Here is a 13,930-nt window from a genome sequence, read left to right as displayed (position 1 = left end):
TCCAAGTTCGACTTGCGAGTGTGACATTGTACGATATATAGTATGACAGTATCAATACTTAAGTATGCAACAGCCATATCGTCGATACACTCTTAAATGAGTTGACGATTCTAGTCATATTTTGCAAACTAAAGCAAAGAGCGATACTATACGATTGTTTGACGAGCCACCGAAGGTGACGAGCTACCGAAGGCTGCTATTGGTGCATATGTATTGATGAGTAGCTTTTAAAACTACAAAATCGTCTCTCCTTACAAGGGATAAATCTGAAATCCGATACGTTTTGTACCTAGTCAAGTATGTCATTCATGTTCCGTGAGACGGGTTCTAACTATGTCCTTGAAGCTCGAATGTTGGCTATCCCCTCTTCAGCTGAAACACAAACATGCGACAATTTTTAAGTTATATGAACCCCGAAGAATAAACTACGGACCATTTTATTTAGAAATCTACGACAATAGGGAATAATATGTTGTTGTTCAGACAAAATGCATGAATCGTTGTATCACGTGACCACGAATCGGTGAAAAGTATTTCCGCCAGACCTTCGCGACTCGCGACAGCGGCAGAAAGTGAATGCAAAGGGGCAGCTGCGATGCGATTAATCGCGGTTGCAACGCCTATTCACCCGCGCCACGACTAGAGCTACGCCAACATGGTCAGGAAGCTCAGGGCAGCCGCGCAAGCGGCAGCGCAGTCTATGAGTCCGTGTTTCTCAGCTTTATTGCCAATGCGATGTGAAAATTGCTAACCCAACAACAGGGACCGCTCCACCAAGCCTGCCCGATGCTTCAGATGAAGAGATGGCCGATGCTCCTCCATCGAGAGAATCTAGCGCTGTTGAAGAACCCAAGGATACTGCGGAAGATGATCCTGATGTCGAACCACAGGCGGAAGGCGACCAGGAAGAGGAGGCCGCAGCAACGCCTGAAAAAGAATCAGAACCGTCGCGGTCGAATACGCCTCAACGTAGCGGCAGAACATCAGCGATTCCGCGCAAACGTCGTTTAGGTCGCCCACCGAAGAATCGCCCGCCGGATTGGGATGTCCAGAATGATTCTGCAGAGAAGCCGCAGATCCACGTCAGCACGCCGGTCAAGAGAAGGCGAGGACGGCCTGCTGCCAGTGGTGGGCGATGGGCTCGAAACAGAGGAGGACCGTCGCATGTCACCCAGGTTCCCATCGACAAGGAAGGAAACATGATGGACGTGATCGATGATGAAGTTGCCCTTCCTGAAGACCCGGAAGGAGAGACCAAGGTGGATAAAATGGGAAATCTCCAAGGTGGCAGAGAATACAGAGTCCGGACATTCACGATCCTGAACCGCGGGGAGCGACAATATATGTTGTCCACGGAACCGGCGCGTTGTATCGGTTTCCGAGACTCTTATCTTTTCTTCCAGAAGCACAAGCTACTTTACAAGATCATCATCGACGACGACGCCAAACGCGATCTCATCGAGAGAGATATCATTCCTCATTCCTACAAAGGACGAGCTATCGGTGTGGTCACTGCGCGATCAGTTTTCAGAGAATTCGGCGCAAAGATCATCATCGGTGGTAGAAAGGTTATTGATGACTATCATGCGCAGGCTGCCAGGGATCGTGGGGATGTCGAAGGAGAAATCGCCGTTCCGGAGGACAAGCTACCACCACCTGGAGAGCCATACAATAAGAATCAATACGTGGCATGGCATGGTGCCAGTAGCGTTTATCACTCCGGAGCTCCGTCAGTTCCTATGCCAAGTGGCAAGATCGTGGATCCTAAGAAGCGAAAGGTAACAGTGACTGGCGACAATTGGATGATTGAACATGCCAGAGAAGCCAGGTTAGTGGAATCCTATGTACGCGTTTTCAATCATTGTGCTAACATATTCTCAAGTCGGTTTAACTCTTCGATCCTTAGCGCACGCAGGGAGAACCTCGAAGGAACTTACGATGTCCACACCAATGTTATGCAATATCCGAAGATTATGCAGCCCTCGCACGCACGCTGGGAACGTCTGCCACCACCTGACACGAAGGTCACCAGCAAACTCATGAAGGGCATGTCTACTCTGCGCCTGACGAATGGCACGAGCGGACATGAGTCCCCGGATAATGCAGAAGCGGACGAGGTTGAGGAGCCAGCTCCGAAAGAGACCATGAGTGACCCTCATTCGATTTTCGCGCCTGTACCTGCTGCCTTCTCCCGTCATCTTGCCATCCACGACATCCACTACGAAAGTGCCCCCTACTCCAACCTTGGCATTCCTGGTCCCGACGGTGACGTGCACGATCTCGGTTCCAACGGGCTCATCAGCATTGCAGACCCGCTGCACCCTGAATTCGTCGGTGCAGATGTACTGGCTGAATTGCCTCCCGAATGTAAGGAGGCACTTGTCGACAGTGCCACACGCGAATGGGAGTGGAAGTCCAAATGGCGCAGCGAAGCAGTCGATGGAGCCCGAACCAGACCCTTGAAGAGTTATGCCTGGTTCCCGTGAGCAATTAACAGAAAAGCAACGGGAACTATAGGCTATGGGGGGTGTATGATAAACCGGACTGGAAGGAAACTTTCCGTCCCATTTTGCTCTTATCGTCGTCGATGTCTTGGGAGAAACATGTACACCAACGAAAAGGGAAAAGAAGAGGCAAAGGGGCCGCCTCTTTTAATGATGTATTTGTCTAGTTTTGCTCGGGTGTAATGCGGGAATGAAATGGTCTCAGCGGGCGGTTTACTGGGAGTTTGATACAGGCCTTGACTGTTTATTAGAATCATTTACGGAAGATCCAACTTTGATGCTGGGTGTATCGAACCAAAATCAACAAATTAGCCTATGATATTCCATTTTCTATCCTTTCAGTCATCGTAGAAATGATGTACTCGGGACCCAGCATACCGCAGGTGAATATGCTGTCTGATTCCGGGGAATCGAAGTGCTCTCATCAGTATCGATGCTGATCCAACAAGTGATAACCTTGGGATATATAGTATAATCCCAATCCTGCCCAGACTTCTTCCAACAACAACAACAACAACAACAACAACAATAATAATATCTCCTAACCCCTGAATCAGAGTATAGATCGTTCCTTGGTTACATAGAGAGGACAGCCATGCACGCATACATCCATATCATGTAAAAGCACAAAAGTACCTTCAATCGAACTACTTACTGAAGAAAGCACAGAGTTATCTGCTTTACCAAAGGTTGTCTATTCCGTAGGACTAGAGGAAGACTACAGAGGATGATTTATCAAATTCTATAGTATATAAATTAGTCGTCGATGATTCGATACTAACTTAGTATTAATAGTTTATCAATACTACTATGTAGTTAGTTAGTAACTACTGATTGCTTGGGAGTGCTGACACTTCCTTATACATATAGTAGGTAGTTAGAGTGTATGGTGGCTAGTATGTATGTATGTTACTATGTATGTATCTTGAAATTCGATCTGTTCGCGGATGCTATGCGGGCTATGTCAGAATATAATTCTCTATTGTGTGATAATGGTATAGTAACTGGTTTATGGCTGCTGCTTATCTTCCTAAAAATATATGTTGTATAGTTATATGGAGAGATGATGTATATACATACAATCTTCAGAGCCCGATCCTCTTGGACGCAATATCTGTCAAGCAAAAGGCAAGGTGTACCAAATAATACCAGTAATACATCCAGGCGGAGAGGAAATGGATTTTTTTTTTCTTCATAAAAGAAAACAAAATGAGTCAACTGACATGAAGGCATTTCTTTCCCCCGAAAATGCCTAGTTAACTTCTACTTTTCTCATTCTGGCTTCGATTGAATGACGTTATTCGCATCCGAGTCTTTCCTACTTCTTCTTCTCTATTGAACTTTTTGTCATCATTCGGGGTAGAGTTAGTTAGTTATTATCTGTTTACTTTCCACCACCATTGGGCGAAAACTCCGTCTCGGAAAAGGTCCGTTTGCCAAGTGAGATTGGGGGTAAGAAGGAGAAGGAGAAGGAGAAAGGAGAGGGGGGGTAATATGACCGCCGAAAGACGGGTGTCAGCGTCGAGGTCGGCTGACTTCTATACTATAAACTTCTCGAAGGAAGGGAGGAGGGGCTGCTGGGTTCTTTGGGGGTGTTCTTTTATCCATCCATCCACCATTCATCCCGTATCGACGCGACGGAGATTAGATATCACATCGAATAATATTAGGATGAACATACGCCGCGGCGGTCCGTCCCGAAGCGGAAACGATGAGGGGTTTTAGTTCATTGATTACCATCTACATACTCTAGAGTAGCAGTGGTGATAGTAATACAGTTCAGCCTCGACCATCCCACTTTGTGACTGCGGGGTCTGTTTCTCGTCTCTTTTATCAATGAGGTGTTTTTTCTCTTTATGTCGGGCAGCAAGGAGAAAGAAAGTTTCTCTTCACTGCATAGCTAGGGAGGAGGAGGAGGGGCTTTCGGCGCTTTTCCAGGTGACTAGAGGTATCTAGTGCTGGGGGTTAATAGGAGGAGCAGGAGGAGGGGTAGAGAAGCTTTGCTTGTGAATCATTATTGAATGCCTCGTGGTCGTTTTACCGACTCCTGCACCACAGCCTTCTAGTACCGGGTTGTACAGTACATCGTACTAACTAACAGTAGCCCAAGAGATCCTCAGGTACTCCTGCGTGACACATAGCTCGGGCTGGCGGATCAAGAGGAAGGGTAGATGATCCAACGAGGGGGCTGGTTTGGATGTCAGTCGCAGTTAAGCGGGTATGTTGCCTTGATGGGATAAAGACGCCGCCCAGTAGGCGGCAATTCGTGAGATGGATGGAGACGTATACACCAGAGCGCTGTAGTAATAATATTCTACTCGAGTACATGCACCAGGCACCCGGTTTATTGCGAATTCTAGTAACATCAGTCGCTTGGGCCTTCAGATAGTACACTATTGCGGTACCCGGCAGTTGACACACTTTTAGTTTGACGATGGCAGACATCTATTCCGTCCAGTGTAAATGAGGGCTGTGTGAGAATTGACTGCGGCCTAGAGCGTGGTTATTTTTAAGGCGCGCACAGATGCAAAACACGATTGATAGGATCAAAAGCTCTGACATGGCGAAGATCCCTCTGCTGACCCAAGCGTTGTCTTGTCCAAGAATCGCACAGCAAAACGCGCGGTTGGGAGGCCGACCCTGCATCACCAAAGTGTGACTTTCCGAGAGTAGCAGCAGCTTAGACAGAGGCCAATAAGGGAAACACCTGTGCGGAGAGGTGAGGACCACTATCTAAAGAATCAATAAGATGCGCCGTGCGGAGTTTCATGGTTGGTTAGTAGGAGGCGGGTTCATCAGCAAGGCGCAGCCACCGTTTTATGAAGATGAAAAGGACTGGCTATCAGAACGATGCTCCATTCAAGTGTCTGATGCTTACCTGAGGTCGATGGCTGGTGGAAACGCCATGTCCCTGAAGCCCTATGAGCAACAGAAATAATTACCAAGGCGTTGGTCAGGCTTGCAGAAGATCGCTTTGTGGCTCCGAGACAGCCAGCACAGTATTGTTATCTACTGGGATCACATCCACTCTCATCCGATTTGAAGGATGCCTTGCGCATTGGAATGGACTCGAAGGTTGCCACCAGCAACAGCGTCTAGACGTGCGGTTTGTCCAGCATGGCTGTGAACCTTGCTGCGCGCCTCTTCTGGTCCACCACAATTTGATCAAGCGCCCACTTGATGCCACGAGGCAGAGTTAGTATTATTACGGACAAGTCGCTGTGGGAGACCAACCTCATTATTATAATTATTGCCACTTCGGTTCCAGGACAAGAACGCGATCGGTGACTGGCCAACCCCTTGCGATTCCGCCATGTCCTTTCCAGAATTCCCCAAGGCTCCAGGAGAAGACTCGCTACCGGCCATTTGGGTGATGTCGAAAGTCCTCGAGACACATTTCAGCACAACTCACATAATGAGTATAATACGCAAATATGATATGTTCCAGCAACATGCCCCGTCGACCACTTCGGCCATGGGCTCACAGCTTGCGTAGTCAGTACGACTGGAGTAGTTACAGACAATCTTGATGCCTGGTTCAATGAAATGTAGCTGGTGACACACCATTACATTGCAGGTATCATGGAGGCATTTCTCCTTTTTTTCTTTGCACAGCGGCATATCTAAATCTGGAGGGGTGCAGACTGGTTCTTGCGAACAACACCAATAACGTCGGGTTTTCTGCCGTTTTGCCGCTTTCTGTATTCTATACATACTGGTTGGCTGGTGGGAATAGAAATACCATAGGCATGGACGATCCGTGACGCATCCAAGACTCCTCGCGCCGCAAACATGCCTCTGTCGACTTCGAGACCTTTCTTCCTGCCCCCAATCTCAGCCCACACTGCAGACGGCGGGGAAGAAAAGTGCCGGGGAATTGATGGAATCTCCAGATGACTCGTGCTGCTCCATGCAGCTGGAGGCATCCAAGACAGCATCGCCTTTCATCTGTATCATTGAGTGCTTCATCTCTCGTTAGACCAAAATGATCTTCTACGGTCAAACACCGTTGCGGTGCCCATCCGCAGCAGTTTTCCTGTGATCCTTGGGTTCTTTAAATTGTAGAGGGGCGAAAATAGGTGTTCCTAGGTCACAATTGGTCCTACAACTGATTATTATTATTGTATTTGATCCAAACCGCAGATTTGTCGAGTATGCTCCGTGTCGCCTCATAGTATCACCGATCGGCCAGCCTGACCAGTGAAGAGATCCATGATGTGACCGTGCGGAGGACCAAAATCGAGCCCGGTGAACTCTGGGTTTGCGATCTCGCACGTCGCAACCGCGGAACTGGCAGGGCCAGACTTCGGTTTGCAGAGAAGGGCCAAGTAGAATAATGATTCTCGCCTGGACTCGCACAGCCGCTGGACGGCCGGTCGGGAACGCTCTGATCGTTCACTGCCAGGTCCATCTTACCAATCCCACAACGGTTGCCGTCAAAGTTTCGACTGTCTGTCTAAGACTCTAAGGCCGACCAGTAGTCACCCTTTTTCTGCCGATGGAGAACGTGTCGGGGGAAAGGTTCTAAACGCAGTAGACTACGTTGGTAGCCTGGTTCCCGTAGAGCAGCAGCAGCAGCAGCAGCAGTAGCAGTACTGGTCAGGAGAAGCCATAATAGTAAATGAATGGATAGTTGATGCGTGCGGTAGTGCTATCCACCAATGCAGCTTTTGTCTAGCAGCCTGTTTTGAGTGATTTAGTCAGAGTCGAGGTAATCCAATCCGGCCGTGGAGATGACTGGAAAGGGAAGAGAGAGAGGGTCGAGTATGGTAAGTATTATTATTATTATGGTAAGTGTTCTGTGTGACTGTGCCTTTGCATCACCGCATCCTCATCCTCATGCTCATGCTCACTGCTTCGTCTGACCTGGGGGGAACACTTACGTCTGTTGCCCCTGGCGGCTCGATGATTATTTTGAATTTGAGCAGTGCTGGTCGCGGAGATTCGTTCCCCTTTCTCACCGCTGTGTCCGGGCAGCGTCATCATCTCAGACAAGAGCGTTACGATCATCCGACAGGCGCCAGACACTACTAGCAGTTGTGCGCGGTGGCCCAGTAAGCCGTCTGGATGTTCGCCCATCCTTGCTGAAAAGCCATCTAGCTGGCCGAGCGCCCACGAGCGGCGTTGGCTTCTAAGCACCAGTAGTGGAGAGTCTTTCGTCGCAGAGGCTGTTTCTCCCTGGGCCCCGATCTTGGACCGTCGTCCCGCGGGCCATGTTCCAGCCTCAGCCCCAGCAACTGGATTTTTTTTTTTTTTACTCTTCTCTTGTTCTGCGCTGGTTCTTTTTTTTTTTTAGTATTTTTTTTCTTTGCTGGCCCTCCTGACTCGCCCCGGCGACACCCACACGGGCAACGGCGCTAGTTCGACGCCAGGACACCGCACACCTCCGCCGCCCAGCGATCATCACCACCTCAACACTTTGAACGGCCCCCTTCGCCGTCTTCCGTCCTCTTCCATCCTCTCTCCATCTCTATCTAGACTATCTTTCTCTCTCCCTCTCTCCCTCTCTCTTCATCCTCAGTGCTATCTCTTCTTACTCCCCCCCCAACCTCTTACGCGCCAACTCTTCCTATCAACGAGCTTTTCACTAAGTGTCGTTGTCGGTCTTCGCAGCGGAACATCCCTCGACGCGATCTCCTTGAAGGATATCTCGTCGGTATTTTCCTGCTGATTCGCTCTCAATCGTCGTCTCCGTCCAGTAACGATCCGGTTTCGTGAAATTGTCGCGTCCTGATCGGAGCATTTGCAGAGTCGACCTTCCCTTTCATCCCTACTCCAAAAAGCGTCTTCGATTGCCACGCCACGGCTCGGCCGTTGGACAGTCTGTTGAATTGAGCGAACCCTTCTCGATGTCATTCTGCTAGAGGGAACGATCAACGCAAGTTACAGAGCCGCGGCTCGTTGAGCGACGCTCACCCAGTTCGGGTTCCGGCGGAAGTGTAGACGGTTGGTATACTACTGTGATCCCTACTCAAGACCAGCAAAAGTGGTTCTTGGATCGAACAGACGTGCTGACTGCAAGTCGCGGACACAGCATCTGGCCGTCTACCTCCCCCGGCCTCGACACGAGCATCCTCCACCATCATGCCGTCCTTCTTCGCCCCAAGCCTTCATGGCTTACCCCCCACGCCACCGCATGTTAACAACGGTGACCAGCCCTACTATCTGACAGGGCCGTCCGCCTTCCCGCCGCGATACACCCAGAGTGGCTGTGAATTTATCGAGCAGTACTCCCAGTCGACGTGTTACGCCAAGCAAGCTTCGCTCAACATGCACGGTCACTCCATGCACCCGATGCGAAGCGGCCGGGATATGGCGTCGACGCAGTCGACAATGGTCCCGCACGGCATGCAGCAAGCGATGTACGGACCTGTCGCTGCCGGTTCCATGCTGCCACCGCTGCGCACCGATGTCCAGCTCCCGCCCGTGGATAGCGCGATCCCGCCTCAGTACCGTCAACAGGACATGTTCATCCGACCCGAACAGCAGCACCCCAAGGACGAAAAAGCGACCGGAGGAGTTGCAGCCTATTTGGACTATGAGATGGACCAGATGTCGGATTTCGTGGCTGAGATGGCCCAGGGAATGTATGCTTTGTACATCACCAAGATCAACCTTTCAGATATTGACTTCGCTCGAAGCGTCTACCCAGGAACTCCGGTGCCACCTCAGTTTAGAAAATACGTCTACCAGATCTTGTCGTCCACTCGCCTCCCCAGTTCCACGATCCTGCTGGGCCTCTTCTACCTGGCTAGCAGGATGCGGATGCTCTCCGCCGCTGGAGTCTACGCGACGGGCAGTGGCCAGGTATATCGCATGCTGACCACAGCTCTCTTGCTGGGCAGCAAGTTCCTTGACGACAACACCTTCCAGAATAGGTCGTGGTCAGAGGTCAGCAACATCCCGGTCTCAGAATTGAACAAGACGGAGCTCGAATGGTTGTTTGCCTTCGAGTGGAAGATCCACGAACGGATCCATAACAAGCAGGATGGCTTCGCGACTTGGCTCTCTCACTGGGAGACTTGGCGTGCCAAAGCCGCCGTAAGGGCTTGTGAGACCCGTCACAAGCTGGCTCCGATCGACACGAATATTCCCAGGCAACATGCGGTCTCGAAACCCTTGATGTCGCCAGAAGGTCCTATTCCGCCGCAGTATCAACGCAGCGCGCATATGGATACTACCTGGCTGAATCCTGCTGCTTCCGAGTATTCACCTCCATCGGCTCCGCACAGCGGTCCAAACACGCCCGATTATTACAGTTTGGGGGCGTGGGCTTATGCTAACCCGCCGCCTCCTTACTCGCGTGCGTGGATTCCCCAGAGTCAGTACATGGCGCAAGCAGGACCCCGATCGCAGCCACCATCGTACCATCACACTCCAGCCTATTCGATCCCGTTGACGCACAGTGTGTGGACCGGTCACGGCTCCTCTTGTGGATGTGTCTACTGCATGAAGCATCATGAAAACTACATGTGCACGAACGCTTTTGGAGCTATGCAGCCTGTTGTTGCAGGCTAGACCACTAGGTCCGAGTTTGCTCTATGGTGCCGCAGTCTGACATCAATCTTCTCGGAATCACTTTTTAATTCATGTTCAACGATGTCGATTTTTTTTTAGCTGTTCGATGATACCGCACCATTTTTGCTCGCCATTGTCGATTCGAATTGCTCGTATATCCATTTGTCGTCGTCTCGGAAAAAGTAATCTTATGTTTCTCTCACGGGCCTCGCGAAAGCTTAAAAAAAGTCAGCAGCAGAGCGGAATGAGCGCCTTTTTTTTTACGGTTCTTATCACCTTTACGACGCAGAAAAAAACAGTCGCCATGTCTCCGGCCTACTATTTTCCCTTTCAATACAAATTCGTTGCGTCCGCGTGATTCTCGAATGCACTACCTAGGTTTACAGACGGACCTTGTCCTTGTCAACATGGGTATGTCGACCAGAGTGCAATCACGACGATTATGATTGTCTTACGCGATTTCTCTTCTTCATTTAACCCCATTATTATTTCTTTCCCCCTTTTTATTTTCAGGCTTTTTTTTTTGCCTAGCATGTGTTGGCGAATGTTATCCATAGATTGTTATATTTTGTTGATTGTGTCAGATCGGGCTACTTCCCTTCTAACCCATCGCTCCGACCAAACTCATGGCGTTAATTCTTATTGTCGATCAGATTGGTGGACCAGGGTATGCACGATTTAGGGGATCGATTCTGTTACGTTTTCGCGCTTCCATGAATTTTCCAATGGCTCTTTTTTTCGTGACGGTTTATTTCTTCAAGAATGGTGTTTTCTGCCATGTGTGTCTTCCCAATCCGCTGCTGAAGTCTCTTCACTTGGCCGCGAGGGATAGAACATTAGGCTGGAATCCTCCCATTTCTCTTATTTTACTTGTCCGCTCTCTCTTAAAACTACCCTTTTGCATTTCGCCCTACTCGCGTTAGCAGTGGTTGGCGGCATTTTTTTTCTTTTACTTATTCCCACGCCAATCGCCCCTTTTCAACGATATGCATTGATTCGAAGTCTTTATTCCCCTACACGAGGCAACAGGCCCGTTGAATTTTCAGATTAACACCACTTGTTTTTTTGTGATGTAAGTAACCAGATTATAAGCGGGAACATCCTGCTCATTTTCATCGGCTCCCCGCCATCCAGCCAGGAGGCGTGAGTGACGCCTTGACTAAAGTGCGAAAAAAATTTCTCTTTCAATGGAACACAGGGCAGCAATTCGCTCATTTATTGCCCTTAGCCTTTTTCTTATCCATTCTTTTCTCTCTCGAGGGCTTCTTATTTATTGTACACCATGTATTATACCATCATCAGCATTATCTTACATTCTACCAACGATTACTTGCAATGAGAAAACAAAGGGCGGTATATACCGGCCCGTCTTTCTATCTTCTATTCAAGCCTTGTTCCAGCTATTAGCTATCTATCGATTATTGATGGTCTACGAATTGCTTCCGTCGTCCTCATTATCACTCGCAGTTGCTTGGCTACCTTCGACCTCTCGCCATGTGCATTAAAAGTAAGTCCACCAAGGAAACTCATATGAAAGATCAAAAAGGCACGTTTGACAGATGCTCTATCGGGAATTGTACGAGAATCTATAAACATGGTTTCCTAACCAGGCTTCCTTTTATCTTTTTATTTTCCTTTTCTCCGCTCACCTCTCCCATCTTAGTCGGATATCTGCAGGAAGGGAATTCTATTCATGGCAAATTCGACAGATGAAGAGAAGAAGAAGAGATCTAATGCAGATTCATAAATGGAAAGCATCGAGTATCAAGCGTGGGGGTCTCAATTGCATGGATGGATCGTTTCGTAGCCGTGATTTTCGTAGCGTGGACGGGTCGGGCGTGAGAAGAAGATCAAGGAGAACGAGGGAGAAATGAACATCAGTAAACAGTCTGCCGGATGCTTTGGCCTTCGCGCTTTTCTTCTTCGAATGTCTCTTCCCCTACTGGGACTCCCTGGTCTGGCTCAGGGACGTCGTTGGGGACTGTTGGTGTTTCATTGTCTCCGTCGCCCAGAACATCGGCCTCCACTTGTCTATTTTCGGCTTTATTGTGCTCGGAGGGCTCTGCATGAGTGTGATAATGATGGTGATGATGGTGGTGGTGATGATGTTGTTCTTGTTGTCGACCGCGCCTGGCTCGGCGTTGGCCACCACTTTCGTCGTCTCCGTCGCCATCGTCCTCTATATAATGAGCAGGATCCTCGACAAATTCGATAGGGTGATCCCCCTCTTCATCAGATGGCACAAGGCTGTTTACACCGCTGTTTGAGCCACCGCCGTCACGGCCGCCTAGGTGACGGAGCGCGAGCCCTCGGGAGGCAGGAGACCGTTCATCGTCGGTATCAGGACGGAGGTGGGAAAGATCACTTCTCTTCTTCTTCTCTATCGGCGGACGTCTGGAGAGAGACGGCCGTCGTGCTCGCCCGTCATCTTCAGACGTACCGGCCGGGCTATCCGGACGGTTTTGGTGTGTGAGGGCAGCCAGCGAGATATACGAGGGCGTTTGGTCTGGAGAAGAGACCATTTCATCGATGGCCTCGCGCTTGTATGCTACTATAGCCAGGTCGCTCTTTTTGCGTCCCGAAAGGCTTCTCGAGACAGAAGCCAGGTTGGCCCTCGTCTTCGTATCCGAAGAGGCTTTAGACCGGTCCTGCTTCTGCGTCTCTTTTCCGGCGTCACTCGTCTCATCACCATCGTCATCATCGCGGAACAAGTCAATCGTGTTTTGTCTCCTCGGCTTGTCTCTCCAGGTCTTCACCAGTCCGTGGTCACAACCGTCCGGGCAACCGCCCCATCTCCGCCGCACGGGTATCGGTCCATCAGACGGAGTGACTGGAGCAGGCTTCAAGCCCTTCTCCGCCAGCTCCAGCTCCCGCTCAAGTTCCTTCTCCTTCTTGAGCTCAGACCACGTGCGCAGTTTGTTCTGGAGCACATATTTGCCGTTGTCTGGGTTCTTTTTCATCACCACGAACTCACAGTGGTTGATGTTCCGCAGGTCCTCGAAATACTCGACGCTGAAGTGATACCACTTCATCAGAAACACGCGGGTCATCAAACCATGGGTGACAAGGATGCAGACACTGGCAAAGTCATCTTCGCCGAACAACCGCCAGAGAGATTCATTAAAACCGCTGACGCGGTCATAGGCATCCGCAGCTGATTCCCCGTTAGGGATCCTGTAGAAGAAATGCCCATAGTCCGCTCTCTCTTGCCACATGCGTTCCATCTCGGCGGAACATGGCTGGAAGTTGCCAAAGTCCTGCTCTCGGAGCCGTGGCTCCTCATACACTTTGATAGTATGTCTCGGAAAAGGCGATGGCGTCGGGTCATCGGACGTCAGCGATTCGAGAATCCCCTCTGTCGTCTCCCGCGTGCGACGATAGGGCGAAGTAAAGAAATGAAGGGTATCATCGGGCCGCAACAGCTCACGCAGCTTGCGGCCAGCTTCTCGTGCTTGTCGATGGCCTTCCGGCGTCAGCTTCACGCGGTGATCCGGCACCGTCTGGTGAATTTCGCGATTCTTATTCCCTTCCGATTGCGCATGGCGAATCAGGATGATCATCTATCTCACGAGCCTCATGTTAGTAACTTGATATTGCGGAGATAAGTTAATGTTGGCCCAAGCAGGCGGTGAAACTTGCCCGAGGTTTGCCCATGGCTAATGCGGGGAGAACAGGATAGGATGATCAGAAGGGTAAAGATGCAACGTCTGCGCGTAGAATGGAAGATTAGATAGGAATTAAGAGGAATATATCAAAGAGAGAAGAAATCCGGATTGCATTTTTCGCCCAACTGATTCATCGTCGGGCCAGGAGGGGGCGATGATGAAACGTCCTAAAGGTCTGCGCAAGTGGCGGTTGGAGACTGCCGGAAAACTCCCAATTCGAGATCGGATAATTGGACAGTTCAG

At 50.0% G+C, this 13,930-nt stretch overlaps 3 protein-coding genes across 3 annotated transcripts; 2 read left to right on the top strand and 1 right to left on the bottom strand.

The window, feature by feature from the left end:
- The first annotated feature begins 491 nt into the window (after window positions 1–491).
- C8Q69DRAFT_450691 (chromatin remodelling complex Rsc7/Swp82 subunit-domain-containing protein) lies at window positions 492–2,818 on the top strand. The gene is made up of 3 exons (XM_028629450.1): window positions 492–704; window positions 763–1,828; window positions 1,883–2,818. Exons 1-3 carry the CDS (start codon window positions 656–658, stop codon window positions 2,484–2,486), a joined length of 1,719 nt encoding a protein of 572 aa, XP_028488969.1. The 5' UTR covers window positions 492–655; the 3' UTR covers window positions 2,487–2,818.
- A 5,558-nt stretch (window positions 2,819–8,376) lies between these two features.
- C8Q69DRAFT_20989 (putative cyclin-like protein) lies at window positions 8,377–10,335 on the top strand. Its single transcript, XM_028626174.1, has 2 exons — window positions 8,377–8,454; window positions 8,539–10,335. The coding sequence occupies exon 2, from the start codon at window positions 8,589–8,591 to the stop codon at window positions 10,020–10,022; it is 1,434 nt and encodes a 477-aa protein (XP_028488968.1). The 5' UTR covers window positions 8,377–8,454; window positions 8,539–8,588; the 3' UTR covers window positions 10,023–10,335.
- A 1,378-nt stretch (window positions 10,336–11,713) lies between these two features.
- C8Q69DRAFT_21032 (phosphoglycerate mutase family domain protein) lies at window positions 11,714–13,929 on the bottom strand. The gene is made up of 2 exons (XM_028626178.1): window positions 13,662–13,929; window positions 11,714–13,582 (listed from the first exon to the last, which is right to left on the bottom strand). The coding sequence occupies exons 1-2, from the start codon at window positions 13,674–13,676 to the stop codon at window positions 11,900–11,902; spliced, it is 1,698 nt and encodes a 565-aa protein (XP_028488967.1). The 5' UTR covers window positions 13,677–13,929; the 3' UTR covers window positions 11,714–11,899.
- Between the last annotated feature and the right edge of the window lies 1 nt (window position 13,930).

The sequence above is a fragment of the Paecilomyces variotii genome, assembly GCF_004022145.1.
Source record: "Paecilomyces variotii strain CBS 101075 chromosome Unknown C8Q69scaffold_1, whole genome shotgun sequence".
Taxonomy (NCBI): Eukaryota; Fungi; Ascomycota; class Eurotiomycetes; order Eurotiales; family Thermoascaceae; genus Paecilomyces; species Paecilomyces variotii.
This window is presented reverse-complemented; position numbering and strand designations above follow the sequence as displayed.